Raw genomic sequence first — 20,261 nt, forward strand, 5'->3', positions numbered from 1 at the left:
AATCACCCATCTCTAATTTGGGAAGCAAACCTCGAAGCTTAAACGTGCAATGTTGAAAATTGTTCAACAGCTTCAATATTGGAGATTATATCACTTTTCTACACTATTTCCCACAGTGTCATTGTCAAATATTACACTCCTGCATCTCTCGTCCAATGTCCAGACGTTCAGGAATGTCGTCTCATCCCCGCCCGTCTGTCTTTCCGCCCAGGTGAAACTGATCCCCAGAATCTTTCACTCATTGCTGTGGCCGCAAATTGATTCGATTTCATAATCCTCTCAGCGTAATCACCTCACAACCTTCATGAAATGAAACGCCGTGCCTAGCCATAAAGCCGTTACTCTACCCTACAATTTCTGAACCAACTTCGACATCCCTGTACTTGTACCGCTATACCTAAATACACCTGTCGGTGACGTGACCATTGACGCTCATGATTCAATCCCCCGCGGCCGATGATTGAAAGCGCAGTCGGTATGAAGTACCAAAGCCATTTGCGCAGATAATAGTGTCTATTGGTGTGGGGGTTGAGGTAGAATCTACTAGTTTGTCCATCTTTGGTCCCTTGTTTGCGGTAAAACGTACGTCGATATTGGGCTGCTGAATAGCTTCATGAAACCGTTTGCGGGAGTGGCACGGCGACAACCGAGACCGAGGGGGGCCACAAATCAATTATAGCGACAATAAACCTTCAATTGCATGTCGTATACATGTTAGCCGTGAAGTCGATGATGTATTTATTTAGATTGAGTCGACAACAGCTGACACTGCAATGTCAGCTGTTGTCGGTTATCTCGAGGCATAACTTTCCATCAGAGCAGATATTAGATGTGCTCCTCGTCAAAGAAGCAATTGTTTGACAACCAGGAATGTAGTCAAGGAAATGATTTCAAATAAATCATCTAGACCAAATTTGGCACTCTTGATCTTGGACATACTTGAGTAAAAGCGTAAGGTAACAATAATATCTACCGATATAGTGAAAGTTGTAAAATTGTATTCACCGGGTGCCCTCTGAATGACTGCGCTCTTACCTGCGTCGGAGATAGCACTGACTGAGTAAGACGAAAATCCCCAAAATCATACTATGCAGCTCCAGAGACTTATGTGATTTCTCCAGAGCAACCAGTCTCTTCGTGCTGATCCTAGTCTACTACTTGCAGAATTAATATGATACAAACATAATACTAGTGCATGTCAAATATGCTGTTGGAATGATATTGGATATAAAATGCGTGATCCTTGTACACACAGTGGATTGATATGCAGGTGGATGGAAACTGGTTGGTGGCGTCAAAGAGATGTCGATTCTATTTGTCTTGGCCTTGAGTTTTAATATAAGAGGAACAAGAATCGTCAAATGCTGGGGTTTCTCTGTTGTTAGGGCATTGAGCCTTCCATTTTCCATTACTTCTCGAGACAAAGGCCATCCCCAGAGAATTCTGTGTTGAGCTTCTGTGCTGAAACGTCTTCGTCCTTTTCTTTAGTATTACTCTTGACGAAGGTAGCTATATAAGCTATGTCTCTCCCTCTCACTCAGGTCGCAAGTTGTAAACAACTATGTACTCAAAATTTCATTCAAAAGAGTTTGTCTACCCAGTATTCAAGCATTATGGCCTCAATCATTTTCGAAGAAGGTACACTGGCCCCTCATCGCCGGGAGCAGCTTTAGAATCATATTGTTGATGGAATGGCTAAGCACCGCCCAAATTCGTTGTATGCTGAGATTCCCAAATCTCTAAGTAGCTACAAAGATGGCTTTCAAAAAGTCACATATGCCAATCTCGCCAATGTCATCAACGAATTAGCACATTGGATGTACCAGACACTAGGTCCGGGGGAGAACTTACCCACACTGGCATACATCGGTATAAATGATATACGTTATAAGGTCTTGATTTTAGCTGCCGCGAAAACTGGCTACAAAATATTGCTGAGCTCTCCACGAAACAGTCTTGCTGCACACTCAAATTTGTTCAAGATTCTTGATTGTAAGATCATGATAACAACCAACCCAGCACTTCCTATGGTTCCTGGTATTTTTGATGCCTGTGGTCTTTGTATGATTCACATTCCAAGTCTAGAAGACTTGCTTGAGAAGACATATGGCCACTTTCCTTATCACAAAACGTTTGCTCAGGCAAGGGCAGAACCATTGGCTGTCTACGTACATCTGGAATCACCGGCTTACCGAAACCAATTATCTAGACACATTATTTTGCAGCCAGTTGGAATGAGTGGCTAGCTATGGAGGCTCCCGAGGGGTATGCTAACCAGAGCAATCTTTGGACATCGTACGTATCCTATCCGTTTAAGATCCATTGAACAAAGCGCTTATCAATCCGAATTAGAACTAGACTCTTTAACACCTTTCCCCCATTTCATGTGAGTTTTGTCATTCAAATGAGAGCTGTATTACTTCGATGTTGATGATTTAATTTTTCCTTAATATGACTGTTCCTAGAACGCTGCAAAGTTGCAATTGTCACTTTTTCATCATGTGAGTTTTCCTTTGCTTTATTTGCAGTAGCATTCTAAAAAGAGGACGTCCCAGAGAAAACGCAGTTGATCAATATAAATTAATCGATTTTTCCGTCAGTATGTGAGTACTTTGCTGACAGTCACAGGATGGTGGTCTTTTCGCCTCATTTTTAGGTGCACTTCACAACCAGAGATTAGTATTACACCCTCTAGCTGGTGTTCCTCCATCCGCACAGCTTGTGGTGGATGGATTGCGGTATACCAAAGCCAACTGTATCCTCTTGCACCGCCGTTCGTCGAAGAAGTCGGAAAGAATCCCGAGCTACCTACTCAATTTCCTTGCAAAAAGCGTGGATTGTTTGATGTACGCAGGCGATGATGTGTCGCAAGTGGCTGGAGATAAAATCTCAGAGCGCGTAAAATTCTTCATGGTTATAGGCTCTACTGAGAGTGGAGTAATTCCTAATATACGACCTGCAAGGCAATGGCCAACGAAAGACTGGAAATACTCTCATTTCAACCCTCATGCAGGCATTGATTTTAGACACCAATCCGACAACCAATACGAAGCTGTGATTATTCGGGATCCAGTACCCGAGAAGAGACAGCCAGTATTTTCTGTGTTTCCTGAATTAGATGAATGGGGTACACACGATTTATATAGTCTCCATCCGTCAATCCCTAATCTTTGGGCATACTCTGGCCGAAGTGATGATATCATAGTCCTCCTGACAGGAGAAAAGGCCAATCCCACTACTATGGAACAGGCCATCTCGCATCATCCTGAAGTCTAAGGAGCATTAGTTGCGGGCACAGCTCGTTTTCAGACAGCGTTGCTTATTGAATTAGTGCCTTCGCAAAATTCCGAAAAACATTCCACGGTGGAAAGAGCCCATGCTATTGAGAGGTTCTGGCCCAAAATTGAAGAGGCCAATCAAGAATGCCCGCAGCACGCCAAAGTTGCGAAAACTCATATATTGTTTACAGCCCCAGAAAAGCCAATGGAAAGAGCTGGCAAGGGGACCATCCAAAGAAAGCCAACTTTAGATCTTTATTCTGAGGAACTAGATAAATTGTATGCAGATGCCGAAAAAATGTCGACTTCGGCACCAGTAGACATCTCTCCTCCATAGGACGAGGTCGACCTGACCGATAGCAACTCTATTGCTCTGTTCATTCACAATATTATTGCACGGCTCACAGGCACCAACAATTTCCAAGACGGTGATGATCTTTTTGCCCATGGTATGATGGAGTCTTTGCAAGCACTCCGTTTGACGCGAGTATTGAAACAGACTTTTGCAATTCCGGATTTCGATATCAGTACTGTGTACTCCAACCCATCAGTCAATTTGCTCACAGATGCAACCGTCCATCTATTCTCATCGCATAAAATAAACAAATCGTCTAGCGAAGAATCGAGACAACATACAATAAGCCAGGTTCTCGATGAATACAAATTGCGTATTGATGAATTCAAAAACCTTACGTGTTCCACTACTCGAAAGGTTCAACGCTCTGAACAGCGGGTTGTTGCCCTTACCGGTTCTATCGGTTCGATTGGGTGTTATATTCTGCAAACGCTTCTGCATTCAGAGTCTGTTTCGCACGTATTCTGTTTGAATAGAACTAATTTGCAGTTCCTTCAAGTTGGAAGGAGCAAGGGGCATAGTCTTGAAACAGAATTCCCCACAGATCGTGTTACATTCCTAGCAGCTGATTTCTCGAAGAAGAACTTGGGTCTTCACCTCAAGATCTACAACAAATTGCAAGAATCAGCGACTGACATAATTCATAACGCTTGGACTATCAATTTCAATCTACCACTTTCAGCCTTTCGGTCCAATATTGAAGGCGTCATTAACCTTGCATCCTTCGCTGTTTCTGCAGCTCAAATACCATCTTTAATGTTTGTTTCATCTGCGAGCTCTATTGCGCATTTTCAAAGACTACCGACCACTCCCGAATCTATCATTGACGATGTTTCGGCGTCGCTTGCCATGGGTTACGCTGAGAGTAAATATATCACAAAGCATTTGCTTGACTACACGGCAAAAGAATATCCAGCACTGTTGCTACAGATAGCAAGGATCGGGCAAGTGGCGGGGCCCGTCAGTACATGTGGTTCATGGAACAGGCAAGAGTGGCTCCCTCGCCTGGTTCTGACTTCAGTGCAATTGGACATCATGCCTGAATCTCTTGATGCAACGAAAGAAACTGAAGTCGATTGGATACCACTTGATATACTTGCTAGAGTGCTTGTAGAATTTTGTCTGGGTGACTCTGACTCTAGCTCTACCTCTGGCTCTGATTCTGGCTCTGGCTCTGTTGAAGATGCTGGTGCAAAAGTCTTTAATCCTACAAATCCAGTGCTCGCATCTTGGAAATCATTGCTCTCTGCAATTAACAGAAGCCAGGACAAAGCTCTCGAGCCGGTCCCATTCAATTTATGGATTGAGGAAGTAAAAAGAGAAGCGGAAAAACTGGACGATGCAACTAAGCTTGAAGACCAATTGGCTGATATTCCAGCTGTGAAAGTGATGCCATTCTATGAAGGTTTAGCCAAAGGAAAGGGAGCACCGCGTCTAGGCAATGATAGAGCAATGAAAATGAGCAAACAGCTGAGGGAATTGGCAGGAATTAAGCCGGAATGGATGGAAGAATGGGTCAAAAGTTAGCTGGAAGCAGGTATGGGTAAGTAGTGAACCATCTGGGGAGGATTAGTGGCCCCAGAATGCGGAATACATGTATGTAAGATTTATTGGTTAGGTTGTGAGCCTTTAGTGAACTTTCAAAAGTATACAGTTGTGCAGGAAGAACATATTGTACTGTATAGATTGGCACCACCGTTAGGCACTTAGCTCCCTATAGACTGCGATTGGTTGATTCTCCTATCCCGTGGGGTTTGAAGTGACTGCTTTTGGGTACAAATAAATGTATGCATTGAAAACTGAGGAGGATGTCAACTGGAAGACAGGAGTGGCTTTATATTCCTATAATCGCAACTATGGAGCAACAATTCCCAGTAACAATCAAGAAAACAAGATTCAATAGGTGACACCTATCAAGGTAATCTCACAAAGAAGCATTTTCCGAGTTTTAACTGTTCTACCTTAACTCCGTACATTTCGACTCCGGTAGGTACTCGGGTATCTTGGATAAGCAGTTAGGCATGATTCCCCTCGGTGGAAATTGAAATCTCCCGTTTAGATGTTGGGGACAACGTCTACTTGTCTTTTCCAAAGGTCGTGCCGAAGTCGAACATGTGGGATCAGATTGAAGTTAATAACATACTGCGTACGAGCAGGTCGGAATTTATGAGAGTCGATTGTCAACCAAAGGCACGTGAGAATTCAAGTGGTTTAATGGGTCTGATTGGTCTCGTGTATCAAAATGCTTACCTAAGTAGCGTCAAACAGGTTGGCCGATGCTCGCGCCATCTCCATCACCATCTCTATATCCCTCCATCTCCATCGCCATCAGCATCGCCATCATCATCGCCGTCTCTATATCTCTTCATACGATCGCGGTTTCTCTGTCTTTATCGCTATATCCTTCCATCGCACAACATCGATTACGAATATACAAGCATTGTCTCAGATAAAATCGCCACTATATCGTGTTGTGTACAAGAGTTGTATTCTACAGTATATACTGTTTAGAACAGCCCTGGCGGTGGTTACGTCCTTCGGCATCTACTGTTTAGAACAGCCCTGGCAGTGGTTACGTCCTTCGGCATCTGCTGTTTAGAACAACCCTGGCGGTGGTTACGTCCTTCAGTACCTGCTGTTTAGAACAACCCTGGCGGTGGTTACGTCCTTCAGTATCTACTGTTTAGAGCAGTTCCAACATAATTTAAATTAATATAGTAGCCTTTATCGATCACTTCTGTGCCTCATTTTTCGAAGAGTCAAGGCTGCTCTATAGCCTGGGTGGGTGGGAATCACACGTAGAGTGTGGGCTAGCATTCTTTTAATGTAATCAGTCTTCACTATGTTTTACTGCTAATCTAATTATAGAGGTCAATAATGTCGGTCCCGATTGAGAAGCTCCAGCTAGAAAAGCTCCTTGACGAGAGAGTATTTGTAAAATGGATAGATCAATCAGGTACAACTTTGACGCTAGGCTCTTGCTTGTATGGTAATAAGCAGAATCCCAAGTTTTTTATGGTTGCATACCTCGATATAGAAGGTCATGTTCATATTCACTTCAAGCTTCAGGTATCTATCAAGCTCGCTGGCAAGAAGCAACAAATGGATATGCTGTTAGTTGTTCCTCCAGACGCCGACTTCGCAAGTGCCTCTACACCTCGTCCGATATCGAGCATCGATGATTTATCTCACGACGCTTCTGCCATCCACGAAGCTGGCTTGAGCGACTCACAACATGTCTTCCTCATAAAATTTAAACTGACTGCGAAGGGATTTGTTATTGCGAAGAAGAAGACTGCTCCGATCATTAGACCCAGCACTACAACTGCAGAAAAGTTGGTTCATAGCCTTGAATCTTTGTCTAATACATCCATCTTCAGCGTATACATCAGGCCAAGCACTTACGCAGAAGTGAATCTGCAAAACCTTCGCACGCACCTAGTCAACGCTTGTGCTACTATCGATACATGGAAAACCATCACAAAGGAGATGTACATTCAGCAAGGGGCTATGTTAGTGGAATGGAATAGATTTTTATCTGAGGATCAACAACACGTACTGCCGCCACCATATACTCTAGAATCCCCGGAAGTGCAGGTCCCTCGGTCACCAGTAATTTTAGAGAAGGAACCACCATCAATCAATATTATCGAAGAGGCAATTGCCGAAACACCGACTCGCACTCCAGTCAGCCCAAACCTTCCGCCGGTGCTGCATGGCATTTTCTCTCCTAACGTCGAAGAATCTCTGAATGATAGAGTGAGCCCGGATGATACCGAAAAGGACTTGAGATGTACGGAAGAGGATTCGAGGTATATCGAAATGGACTTTGACGTGGATTCAGATGAGGAACGTCTCGCTAACTTGAAGTCTCGAGAACTAAGTCAACAATTTAATCAAGATTTAGAAGTTTCAAAGATACTTGAGTCGAAGTTTGTGGGGTGGATACAAGCAGCAATGCGGATAAATTCGAATGTGTACGCACACAAACGTTTAACCACCAAATTGTCAATTCTAGGTAACTGCGTTCGTACGTCTAATGCTGGCGTATTTGACGCTACTATACCCTGGTGCTCTGCGCTACTTCTCTATGACCCATTCGATTCTGAAGATTCTCCTGTGTTATGGGAGGAGAGGAATTCATGGCTGATTTCAGACATGGCCAAAATGATCAGATGGGCTAATGAAGTTCATTATGGCGCCGAGATGAATCCATTGTTGGTAACTGATTTTGTGAAGCTAGGCAATATTGCTCGCACTGTTGCTCTACACTCTGGATATAACAAAAATGAGTACGACCTTCAGAAAAGTGCTTGTGTTGCTCATGTGTTTATGGAGTTTATCAAGCCGACCACTGATATCAGTGGAGAGAACAGCAAGCCTCTTTCTCGAAAAAGCTTAGGAGCTGGTAGCAATACATCTAAGCGAGTAAAGATATGAATTTTTATAATATGAGCTTACGAAAAAGCATATATAGTATTGGTCAATGATGTGAATAGCGAGGAAGCAGCAAGACACCTATATCATGAATATGTATATAGTCTAGAATATACAGAATACAATACCCTAGTATATCTTTTGAAATACAAACCTAGTACTGTGGGTTTGAGCATATACTGGTAAGCAGGTATTCCATGTAAAAAAAATGGTTTAGTCAACTGAATATCGTATACGTGATCATACAAGTTAACCAAAATCGGAGGCTGACGAAAAAGTGTACCTCGTACCTCGTATCTTACAACTTACAACTCGCACCAAATGCTTGTCGATTCTTCTAGCGAACCCTTTGCGACGTTGAAAAGTATCTATCTGAACAATTACAACAGCAACAGCAGCAACAACAACAACAACAACAATAATGTCCATCTACAACGAACCAATCTATCTGAAACAAGGGAAGAAAGGGGAAGACAAGTCTCGAGATAACAGGTAATATTATACATAGAGGTACCATATAAAAAGCGATGGGTTCACAAATGAGCATGAGGATATGGAAGCGGAAAAACAAACCACCTAGGTACCCAAGATACGATACTAGCAAAATTAAGACTAGAATTCGAGGTCTTTATAATTAGAAAAGGGATCTAGCTAATAACAATATGAAAGGTTCCACTATTATCACTTGTAACTAGGTAATCTATCATTATCATTATAAATATACACAGTGGCGCTCAACAAGGGTATTGTGAACAGTTAGAAAGTAGTTCATCCAATGAAATCCGCATTCATGGAGCTTTCGGATGAAAGAAGAGACGAGACGCCCTCACTTCTAATAAACTTCTAACTTGTAACTTCTTTCCAACCACATTCACCAACTCATTAATCTTGTATATACAAACCGTTCAGTCATGTACTCAAAGTGATATTCTTGAGAGATTCACTCCTCATTCAGTATTCAATCTATCGTACCAGTACCATTAAACAACTCAGCAGCATTCTAATATCGAAGGATCGGAGAAATTGAGGCCCTCATTCTAATCAACCTTGTCAGCGCGATTAAAAACACGCAATTGCCGCCCGCATCCTCAGCCCAGCCTACCAATATCTACCTACAAGTAAAAAAAGGTCATCAAATGTCAGCTTAGACGTCGATGAGGTGACCAATCTTTCACAAGAGCTCTGGTATTGCGCCTGGAAAACACATTCCGTTACGTTGCTTCTATTGTTCTACGATGCTCCCTGTCCGCAGACTGTCAAGGCGACAGGATAGCCCGCCTAGCAATGGACCTTCATCCACCACAGAACCTAATCATTCCTCTACAGAAACAACGGCCACTTCATCCGGACAGCCTCAATCTGATTCTAGTAGTAGGCCAACTTATATTATTGTATGTGCCTCGCATATACAACTTATGAACCAATGCAATTTCAAAGATGGCTTCTAATAATTATCTCTATAGGCAGTCACAGTAACTTTAGTTGGGCTTATAGCGTTGCTCCTTGCACTTTACCTCATACGTCGAACCCGGATCAAGCACAAGAATCCAAAATACATACCGACGGTATTTTTGAAAAAGGCTTGGGAAAGTTGGGACCCAGAAGCTCATCGATATCGTTTGCCAGACCAGAATGATCCCCATGAATACACAGGAGCCGCCGGCGTGTCTGGTGTCGGCAGAAATTTATCGAGTCGACCACCTCCATCGTTCAATGCTGCCGCTCGAACCACCGTCCAAAATGCCACAAACAACGACGCGGCAGGAGTTGATAGGAATACTTCAGTCCGCTCGGTAATGACGCTACCAGCTTACAATATGACACCGGGACAAAACGAGCAGGTATTGGGAAGAGAGGGTGACCGAGGGGGCATTGACGTTGTTTTAGAATTTCCAGAAACTATCGACGAAGAAGAGTCACAGCGAGAGGCAGAGATGGAGGCTTTATACCAGGTTCGACTTGCGAGACGACGTGAGAACGAAGAACGAGAAGAGCGAAGACGATTAAGGAGAGAGGCCAGAGAACGAGGCGATCATGTTGCATTGAGAGAACTTCAATCTCGACCTGCGAATACCAGTACTGGACCAACCGTCGAAGAGCTCAGAGCAGAACATGACAGGATTAAGAAAGAACGCCAACGTGCAGTTTCATCAGTTGCATATGGTGATCTGGGAGTCGCGAGACATGACGGCACACGATTACGCGCAAATAGTGATGAGAGTGAACGACAAGGATTACTTGGCGATGCAGCAAGTATGGCCGCGAGTAGTCGTTACCATCGAAGAGATCGAAGCGCAAGTTCAGTGTTAAGTATTGACACAGTGAACTCGGACCTACCTTCTCCGGGATTTACCAGGTCTCGCGCTGATTCCCGACCGGATAGTCCGCTTCGTCGATCCATAGGCCCTGGGGACTCGAATGATAATCATGAAGATAGGGCTGGAAGCAGTCCCGAGATGATAGATCATGACGATGTCCCATTGAGCAGTCCCCCTGGATATGAAAATGTATCGTTAGACACACCACACGCGGAAGCTTCAGCTCTACCACATCACATGACGGAGCCCCTCCTGATTATACCAGTCCAATATACGGGAGAGGAGAGGGGCCAAGTTTAGAAAGCACGGGGTCTCGAAGATCACAGAATCTAGACGGAGTAATGACGGAGAGAAGGACAAGCACCCACAGTACAAATTCGGGCCTATACCCTCGGGACGAGAGACGTACATCTACAAGATCAACTCGAGGTGTCGGTGGCATCCCGCAATTACCCAGTTTACGATTAGGATCTTTGCCCTCTATTCACGTCGATCCAGGCAGTCCCATGACAATGGGACCTACAGAGGAGGAAGGTCATAGTCCACATAGCCAAACCCATTTCGGTTAAGCTCTTTGAAAAAACAGTCAAGATCCTTGACACGATTAATGAATCTTGAATAATCAGGTTGAACCTCCGAATTTTTGATACACGTATAATCTTTCTCCAACGCAAATTTTGCCTTTTCTGCATCAAGCAATCCCTACTTTTCTATACCCGTTTTCTTTCGTAATAATTATTATATAGTTCCGATTTTGAGCATGGCGCTTTTGGGGGGGGGGGGGGTGCTTAGAGCCGGATACTTGCTTTATTGATCTATTTTCAGCTTGAGCCTTTGTTTGGTGTTTAATGCAATTTAATGCAAGACCTCTTGTATATAAAGGCAAGCAAGTGGCTAGCAAGTGGGATGGAGTGAACGGAGTAATTTTAATTGGAGTGGGGGAGTTTATCAATGGGCTGGATTGGAAATTTTCCAGATATTGGATAGGGTGGGATCGATGGGAAAGATGGAAGAGTATGGCTTGGTCACAGATTATACTATACTCGGCTGTTGAAAACTCACTCGATTGGTTGGTTCTAGTGTCAATATATACATATTGTTGATTTTTTGATTGATTTATCTTTCCTGCCCCATCTCTGCATCGGTTGCTATGTGAACATGCATTTCATGTCTCTAGGGAAGATAATTTCTAAATCAAAACGTGGCCGACTCATGAGTAGAAATTTAGCCCAGCAGTCTGTATTGAAACGCTATAAACTACGTCTCTCTTTTCGTATCCCGCACCTCTTTCTCCCTCATCCTCTCCCCTCCGTGTCTCTCCATTTTCACTCCAGTCGATAACCACCAGTTCCATCTCCCTTGGATTAAATTGACGTCTTTTCGGAAAAAAATCATCCGCCCAAACAACTTTCTCCATACTTTCCTAGAACCCTCTTCCCACCACCTCCACGCCCACCGACCATTCTGTCGCCGTGTTTTCCAACTCCCTCCTTCCCCTCCCTCTCTTTAACCTCTCTTTCCCCATCATTTCCCATTCTCTTCTTTCCTCTTCTTTCCTCTTCTACAAAGTTTCTTCTTAATCTCTTCCATTCCCTTTTCTTCTCCTTCTTACCCTTACCCTTCCTCTTCCTCTCTCTCTCTCCCTCTTAAGTTATGAGTATCAATCCCGAAGACCCAAGGAACCCCACTCTCCTATGTGACGATGTTATAAATCTTGAACATCCCTCACGAGGAACCCACACTCTACAGACCAGCGAAGGAGGAAGGGTACCCATGATTTCGCACGAGCTGCTGACTGCCGGAGATATATATTTATTTAGCCAAAAGGAAAGGATTTAGTCTATCGGGTATTGCATAAAAGATGCCAGCTCGACGATAGATTTACAGATGGATATAGTCGAGACGGTCTCTATCTACAGTGCATACATACATATCATCATCATCACAAAATCTACCTCTCAATTCTCTGATCCTCTGGCGACCACCATAATCTTTGAATGATATGCACTTAATACAATTTATAGTGGGACACCCATCTGCTTGTCTTAATAACACAGTGATTCAGAGGTGTAAATTTCTGAAACCATTAATTACCGAATCCTGTTTGCATTCCGTTGTGCCGGATGAGTATGGATAAATCATGCTGGAATTTCCTATCCCAACCAACACAGCACTTCACATTGTAGGTATCTATCATTACCATGCACATATCTTCACAAATATCAAGACCCATTGGGACTCGGGAGTACTAACTCTCAATTATCGCACGTATTTGGAACAATACAACTCCCTCAAAGACCCTGCAACGTTCTCGCCTCGTCTCCGTAGTCACCAGCAGGCAACACCACGAGAAACAAATTTACCAATTTTTTCATTTTTTTTTTCATTTCCCAAATTGATATCTCTGTATTCAGCGCTGTGAAAAACCGTCCATCCATTCCCCTAAAACATCTGCATAATAAAGCCGAAGCTACTACATACATTGCAACGAATGCAAACACCTACTGATGCATGAAATTCCCGTAAATAGGTATCAAGCAATGCATACAATTCTCCCAACACTCCTCTGTAACTGACCTCCAAACCACTTACCATTGCTCGACCCAGCGTTAACACAACAGCACAGCTTATACATGACTTCAGCTCATTCTCATTAGCTAAGTCACTGTCATACATTATATCCACATTGCTACTGTCCTGATTCAAAGAATCAAAAGATCTCTTTACTCGGAATTGTTCAAAGCAGCCATCATCTCCGCGTTGATTCTGGCAATCTCTGCTCTAGCAGCAGCATCCTCAGGGTCCTCATCATCTTCTGGCTTGGCTGCAACTTGAACATCAACCTTGGATGGTTCATCAGATGAAGGCGCGCTTTGGATTTGTTCAGTCTCGACTTCAGTTTCATTAGATGGTGTGCTTTGCTGCTCGGTAACATCTATTTCGGAAGATGGAGCTGCCTCATCAATTGCAGGCTCTGAGACCTCAAGTTCCTCCTTTGGCTCTGGGACAATGGGGGCTTCAACTTCCTTCTTTGGTTCTTCAGCTTCAGCAACAGCAACCTCTGTTTCAGCAACAGGGGCTTCAGGTTTCTTCTCCTCAACTACTGGAGCCGCAACAGCCTTCTCTTCGACCACTGTCTCTTCAACCGCAGGTTGAGCAATGGTCTCCTCAACATTTTCAGTTATTTCATCTCCAGCTGATGATGGAACGTCTGATTCCATAGGAGCAGCCTCTACTTTTGGTGAGTTTGCCTCCTTGGTTTGTTGTTTGGCTTCTTGCTTGGGTAGATCTGCCGACTTCTTTTTTGGCACTGTTTTGACACCTGTTTTGGTAACAGGGGCCGTGGACTTTGAAACAGCCGCCTTAGTTGTCGTGGGCCTGGTCGCCTTCTGAATTGCTTGAGAAGCAGCCTTAGTATCACGAACCTTGGAGTGACCGAGGCTGCTGGATGGTCGCTTTACAGATAGCGACCGCTTCGGTGGAGGAGATTTATCAGTCGACTTGGATGCAGAAGAAGCGGTAGGCCTCATCATACGCGACAGAAATCCATCATCGGCCAATGGTGCTGAAGCAGGCGGTAAACTCCCTGCTGAAGTCTTTCTTTGTAAGGTTGAAGATGGCCCAAGCGATGGTCTAGTAGTTCCTTTCTTCACTTGCGAAGCACTCCGTGAGACTGGTGGGTGCGATGACTTTGCCGTGGCGGCGGATGACCTAGGTGCACTTCCAGCACGGCTTTGAGAACGTGGTGCAGTTTCGTTCTTGATAGCTCCAGATGCACGACTTTGGGTTTGTCTGGCAGGTGGCGTTGAGGTAGCACCTTTCGAGCCAGAAGAAGCTGTTGGGGCAAGAAGCGAAGCTGGGAGCTGAACTGGCCTTGTGGGTGACCTAGCCTTAGCTTTGCTGAGTCCACTCTGTGGAGGCGATGGCGGGATTCTGCTCTTGACAGCCGGTCGACTAGCTGATCTTGGCTTACTTGAAGCTCGCGCGCCGCTTGAGGGGGCCAACGAGGTGCTGCTGGTCTTCTTGGCCGGCTTCTTATCGGGAGTCTTTGATGAAACCACTGGTTTCTTCTCCGGTGTTTTGCTCTTCTGCAGTTTCCCATCCTTTTCAGGACCTGTAGGTGTTGTTGGTGTCCTTGGAGCTGGTCTGGAAGATTTTGGAGGGGATGATATTCTTGGAGAAATTTTTGGTGTTGTGGATGATTTAGCTGTAGATATAGGTGCAGGGCGCGTAGCAGACTTGGTTCTTGTAGCTTTGTCCGAGACCTTTGGAGTTGCATTGGTCTTCGAAGGACCTGTTTTCGATGTCGGGCTTTTGTTTGCTTTGGCCGCAGGAGGGCTTGTATTCAGTGCTTTTGACTCCTCCTCGGATTTCTTTGGATTCTCCTTGATCTCTGCTGGCTTCGCCAATTCTCGGCCACGTTCAGGTATTGTTTGTTTGGTAGGTTCCGGATCCCCGATTTGTTTGCTGACTTCGAAAGCGGGAGTTTCTGCCAAGGCAGATTCGGGAATGAGTTCATCAACCATGATACTGGCCTTTCTTGCCTCGAACTCTTCTGATATTGACTTCTTTCGCTCTGCAGTTTCCTTCGGATGAGATTGTTCATCTAGACTGAAACTCGTCCTCCTTTTCGCCATACTGCCGCCGCTCGCCATGTTGGGTTCACTGTTGCTATCTTGCCTCTTGAGACCAAGTTGTATTGCCTGACCGGCTTGTTGTGCGCCACGTTCAACAGTTACAAAGCTCGTTCTGACTTTCGATAGTGGCCTCGGGGGTGTTGTGCTGCTTCCTGGTGAGAATACTAAATAAGGATCAGTACGTAAAGCTGCCCAATGTATGACGAAGGACTTACATGTATATTCTCCTGAAGAACGACCTCTCTCTGGTGGTGATACTGAAGTCTCCTTATTGTTTTGTTCGAACATTGCACGAAGGTTTTTTATGTTAGACATGTTGACGGGTTTTTATAGAGCCGATGGCTCTTGAACTTGTGCTTGAAAGTTAAATCGATATAACCAAGGCGGAAGGAGCTACAACCCAAGCTCCAGTATGAAGTAATTGCCACAAACTAGTTGCAGTGATCTGCCAACTATGCGGAAGAAGGAAGGTGTATCCAATTGCGTCTCCCCAAGTATTTAAAATTAGGAAGAGGTACTAGTTTTTATGAGTATTGAATCTCAGCTGGTCAAGTGGTGAATCGAATAAGGCATTGAGGGCCAGCTGTTGCTATATTACATCTGCTGTGCACTGGGACTTGTCTTGTACTTGATCAAGGATTGGATTGAATCGAGTAAGTTAAAGAAGCCACCGTACCACACGCGATATACGGTTTCGCAGTTTGGCAGTGTCGTAGTACTTATGGGTGGTGGTTGAGAGTAAACAAACGCAAAATGCAAATGCAATATTATTAGAAAAGGGTTAGAAGTTAGAAGTTAGATGAACCAGTCTGTTCCCAAAATATGGACAGAAGTAAGAAGGGGTTTTGAATGAACGGTCGTACACTCTATGTCTCGAATAAATATCACCAGGTCTTGATATTACAGGGGTGGATATGGGACTTCTTCTTCTTTTCAATATTTCAATGGCCTGCAAATTGACATTCCGACGATGGGGGGGGGGGGAAATAGGGGTGTTCTTGATAGGACTAGGATTTTATTTTGTGTACAAGGGACCAAAAGGCACAAAAAGGCACAAAGTTCACATCAAGACTGTCTTGTGTCTATCCATTCATTTATTTAATTTAACCTTCGGACAATCGGTCATAGTATCAGGACCAGTCTGGCGCCAGTCAGAGCCAGTACGTGAATGAGGATAGTTAACGGTACTCTTTTACTCAATTAGCTTGGACCTCTTTTTGATTGGGCTTTGAAGCGAAGTGAAACATTCCATGAATGATTCGAAATGGTTCGAGAGAAGAGAATTATTGCAATTTACATGGGGGCTCGGTAGGTGATGGAGGTGATGATATGGGTTGTGCATTCGTGCATTTAGTATCTGAAACTTTGAATAGACACGAAAGAGCATGAGGGAAACACATAACAGCATACACCGTACATACACACACCGTACATACATACACACATACATACATACCACATACACACACACACACACATACCTGCAGGTGGGTAGGACTAGGTATCTGGGTACTAATCAGGACAAATCTGGATTCAGAGAAGCATCTACGGAGTAGGGAGGTAGATGTGTTGGCGGGTACTAAGTAGGTGTAGATAAGTACTATTGATGAAGATACCTAGGTAGACTTGACGATATAGTCCCATCTGGTCAGGTAGAGACAAGAGAGTGTAGAGAATGTCTGAAAAGGTATCTATCATCTACTATCTACCATCCACGGATCTACTAGATGTTCATCTATCTACCCTAGTGTGTATCTAGCTAGACACGAGGGGGAGGGGGTTTCGGAAAAGAAGGCGTGTGTGAATAAATAAAAGGGGAATGAATGTTTTGTGTGTATTCTACAGGTGTGACAATAGACAAGACGTACTTAATTTGAGTGTGTGAATAGCCGAGAGGATGATCCGAGGGTCGGGTCAAGAGATTCACTGGAGACCGATCTCGCAAGTTAGTGTCAACTTTGGGGGAATCCCACCCACCACACACCACCACCACAATCAATTCAAAAAGTTTGGTCAAAGCAAACCAAGAAGTCAACAAAGTCAAAAATCATGGCTTCCAGAACTTTGAGGATAGGTAAGAAGAAATTTAAACATCTTTATTTTTTGACTTCTAAATCAATTGATATTTTGAAACAAAAACTAACGTTTCACTGGTTCATTAAGGTCTCATTCCTGGTGATGGAATTGGCAAAGAAGTAATTCCAGCAGGAAGAAGAATTCTTGAAGCCTTACCAGCTTCCCTCAAATTGAAATTTGAGTTTGTTGACTTGAAAGCTGGATTCCAAACCTTCGAAGAAACCGGGGCTGCTCTGCCAGATAAGACTGTCGAAATTCTTAAAACTGAATGTGATGGAGCTTTGTTTGGTGCAGTCAGTTCTCCTTCAAAAGCCGTCAAGGGCTATTCCTCCCCAATCGTCGCACTGCGCAAGCGTCTCGACCTTTACGCAAACGTTAGACCCGTCAAAAGTGTTATGACAGCTGCCAACCCAATTGATATGGTCATTGTGAGAGAAAATACCGAGGATCTTTATGTCAAGGAAGAGAGAACATATGACGCTGTTGATGGAAGTGGAAAGGTCGCGGAAGCAATCAAGAGAATTTCCGAAAGAGCTTCGTCCAGAATTGCTACAATGGCCGGAGACATCGCATTACGCAGACAGAAGCTTAGAGATAGTGGAGTTGCGAGCATTCACAAGTCACCATTGGTCACCATTACACACAAATCGAATGTTCTGAGTCAAACGGATGGTCTTTTCCGATCCACTGCCAGAGAGGCATTGGCCCTTTCAAAATTCTCGAGCGTTGGTGTAGAGGAGCAAATCGTCGATTCTATGGTTTACAAACTGTTCCGTCAACCCGAGACCTACGACGTTATCGTCGCACCAAATCTTTATGGAGATATCTTGTCCGATGGAGCTGCTGCTCTCGTTGGCTCCTTAGGTCTCGTTCCAAGTGCCAATGTTGGTGAAGGATTTGCTATTGGTGAGCCATGTCATGGTAGTGCTCCTGATATCATGGGACAAAACATTGCAAACCCAATCGCCACTTTGCGAAGTGTTGCTCTTATGTTGGAGTTCCTTGAGGAGGAGGCCGCTGCCGCTAAGATCTATGCTGCTGTTGACGGCAATTTGGAGGAAGGCAAGTTGCTAAGCCCTGACCTTGGTGGCAAAGCTACGACAACAGAGGTTGTTGAGGACATTCTTAGACGCTTGTAAAATGGTTTCCATTTTCTTTTAGAGTTCTTTCTCCTCGAAGGGTCTAAGGCTGTCTATCTGGAAATGAAGTCCCCCTCTGAGAAGGTATTTGAAGTCCTCTTCTGAGGAGGTATCTGGTTAGACAAATCCTGGACTAGGAGCTATGAGCTAAAATGATATCCCCAATCATCTACATGATCACCGCATTACAACCACCCCTTTACGTATTCTGCCTTCCATGATGACCATGCATTCTCTTCATTCCAGTCTTCTTGGCGAAAGTCTTATGCTCCTCTCTCCCCCGTGCTTTTGCCCACTTGCAATCGGTTTTCCCTTCTCCCCTCCTACATATATGCTTGGCTTGCATTGCTACAAACTCATGGTTTCTTTTGGTGACTCTTTACGTCCTTAAAGTTCTTCAACCCGATTCTCGGCCAAGTGCAGCTCCAAGTCTTCCGCGAAGTTCTGCGAGGATGACGATGTATTCCTCTTGATAGAACGACTCCCTCGACTCCTCGCCCGAGTGGACGACTAAAGATATTGAACAAGGAGCGACCCGTTCTTGCTTGGTGCGAGCATTCCCATTTTGATGCTTCAATGCCAGAGGGCTTAACGGAGGTGTCAAGGGAACAGAGCGTGGAGTAGACCTTGAGACGTTGTACATGCGCTCGGGTCGTTTTCTGTTACCCAAAAGAAGTCGATTCTTCATAATTTTGGTACTGTTTGAGAGTGGGATAAACATATTCCACTCAGCAAGCTTAGTCTTGTATGCCGATATTCTGTGGAACTGTCAGTATTTGTTCACATATCTCAACGATAGTTCTACTCACGATGCGTTGAAGTCGTATTTCTTCCTCATGATTTCTTGAATTGCAGACATAGTCAAATGTTCCGAGAAGAACAGATGCTTGATTTCGGTTTTATGATGTTCGAATGTGTTCTGCATGGTTGCGGATGTTATTTGACGAAGTACAATTCCTGTATCTTTGATATTCTGGAATTTTTGTGTTTGTTCGGAAGAGCAAATGGGGAGATATATATTTCTCCAGCTCACCCTGCGACGAAAAACTATTGGCCCATAGTGTATCTGATATTGATGTGATATTGTTTTGTTGATAGGTACAATTGGCATAGTGGGAAAGCGCGCTCAATGGTTTCCACGAATGTCATACATGACGTGCATGAAAGCATGGCAATTGAAGATTACTGGAGTTTGTCACTGGGAACCTAGAGGGGTAACCGCCTCCACTCGGCGGTTAACATTTCTACAATCAACACACTCCAGTAAACAATGGCAACGATAAGAAAGATTCGTCCAATTGTGCAAGATGCATACTGGTCAACGAAAACATTCCTATGCGCTGAATTGTAAATTGACGCTCAATTTGGAAAGGTGGGAGTTTGGTGATGGTGAATAATGAATTTTTTATGGGGTTTGTGAACACGGAGTGCTGCCCCCACGAGATAAGAACATTGCTTGCAATCTATCTACTTCACCCGTGAAGAAATGATGCATTCCTTCAGAAAAGTTCGCATCACATGTCTATAAGGTTGAATCCACCGGCACTTGTGCGGCGTAGTGGTGCTCTAGTGCCAAAATCTTCAATATAACATTGGACCGTCCCTTCGGCGTCGCGCTCTTGAGTAAATTTCCAGATATCAGCGCGTTATCAGCCAATATTCAATTTTAGCTACCTCAGACGATAAAGTTGCCGACTACTACTTCAACCACCACTTTTGGCGCCTTCGAGGTTAAATCGTGTCTTTAGTTGTACAGCTCGTCGCCCCATCATTCGCTCTCTGTAGCGCTTTGAGACCAAAGTAATTCATCGGTCGTTGATCCGTTTATTTTGTAATTGGCAGTGATTCTTCAAACTTAGAGGTCTGTCGCATTTCTTGAAAATCTTCAGCGGCTTCCGGAACCATGAAAGTGAAACTTCAAGAGGTCGAGGAAGTTTCTTCATGAGAGATACTTCAAGCGATGCGCTCTAGAAAAGACTGAATGATTTGTTGTGAGGCGCTTGGTATGGTTTATTAATATT

At 44.1% G+C, this 20,261-nt stretch overlaps 7 protein-coding genes across 7 annotated transcripts; 5 read left to right on the forward strand and 2 right to left on the reverse strand.

Annotated features, from left to right (window-relative positions):
• Nucleotides 1–1,691: 1,691 nt before the first annotated feature.
• On the forward strand, nt 1,692–5,160 carry Bfra_007302 (putative nrps-like enzyme protein; the record flags this gene model as incomplete). Its single annotated transcript, XM_037337676.1, has 4 exons — nt 1,692–2,168; nt 2,629–3,127; nt 3,332–3,594; nt 3,616–5,160. 4 exons carry the CDS (start codon nt 1,692–1,694, stop codon nt 5,158–5,160), a joined length of 2,784 nt encoding a protein of 927 aa, XP_037187056.1.
• A 1,350-nt stretch (nt 5,161–6,510) lies between these two features.
• Nucleotides 6,511–8,073, forward strand: Bfra_007303 (uncharacterized protein; the record flags this gene model as incomplete). Its single annotated transcript, XM_037337677.1, has 1 exon — nt 6,511–8,073. One exon carries the CDS (start codon nt 6,511–6,513, stop codon nt 8,071–8,073), a length of 1,563 nt encoding a protein of 520 aa, XP_037187057.1.
• Nucleotides 8,074–9,305: 1,232 nt separating this feature from the next.
• Bfra_007304 (uncharacterized protein) lies at nt 9,306–10,688 on the forward strand (the record flags this gene model as incomplete). Its single annotated transcript, XM_037337678.1, has 2 exons — nt 9,306–9,461; nt 9,534–10,688. The coding sequence occupies 2 exons, from the start codon at nt 9,306–9,308 to the stop codon at nt 10,686–10,688; spliced, it is 1,311 nt and encodes a 436-aa protein (XP_037187058.1).
• A 41-nt stretch (nt 10,689–10,729) lies between these two features.
• Bfra_007305 (uncharacterized protein) lies at nt 10,730–10,957 on the forward strand (the record flags this gene model as incomplete). Its single annotated transcript, XM_037337679.1, has 1 exon — nt 10,730–10,957. One exon carries the CDS (start codon nt 10,730–10,732, stop codon nt 10,955–10,957), a length of 228 nt encoding a protein of 75 aa, XP_037187059.1.
• Nucleotides 10,958–13,111: 2,154 nt separating this feature from the next.
• Bfra_007306 (putative mucin-7 precursor protein) lies at nt 13,112–15,340 on the reverse strand (the record flags this gene model as incomplete). The annotated part of the gene is made up of 2 exons (XM_037337680.1): nt 13,112–15,189; nt 15,241–15,340. 2 exons carry the CDS (start codon nt 15,338–15,340, stop codon nt 13,112–13,114), a joined length of 2,178 nt encoding a protein of 725 aa, XP_037187060.1.
• Nucleotides 15,341–17,074: 1,734 nt separating this feature from the next.
• Bfra_007307 (putative homoisocitrate dehydrogenase protein) lies at nt 17,075–18,240 on the forward strand (the record flags this gene model as incomplete). The annotated part of the gene is made up of 2 exons (XM_037337681.1): nt 17,075–17,099; nt 17,189–18,240. 2 exons carry the CDS (start codon nt 17,075–17,077, stop codon nt 18,238–18,240), a joined length of 1,077 nt encoding a protein of 358 aa, XP_037187061.1.
• A 397-nt stretch (nt 18,241–18,637) lies between these two features.
• On the reverse strand, nt 18,638–19,165 carry Bfra_007308 (uncharacterized protein; the record flags this gene model as incomplete). Its single annotated transcript, XM_037337682.1, has 2 exons — nt 18,638–18,998; nt 19,050–19,165. 2 exons carry the CDS (start codon nt 19,163–19,165, stop codon nt 18,638–18,640), a joined length of 477 nt encoding a protein of 158 aa, XP_037187062.1.
• Nucleotides 19,166–20,261: the final 1,096 nt, after the last annotated feature.

The sequence above is a fragment of the Botrytis fragariae genome (assembly GCF_013461495.1).
Source record: "Botrytis fragariae strain BVB16 chromosome Unknown tig00000795, whole genome shotgun sequence".
Lineage (NCBI taxonomy): Eukaryota > Fungi > Ascomycota > Leotiomycetes > Helotiales > Sclerotiniaceae > Botrytis > Botrytis fragariae.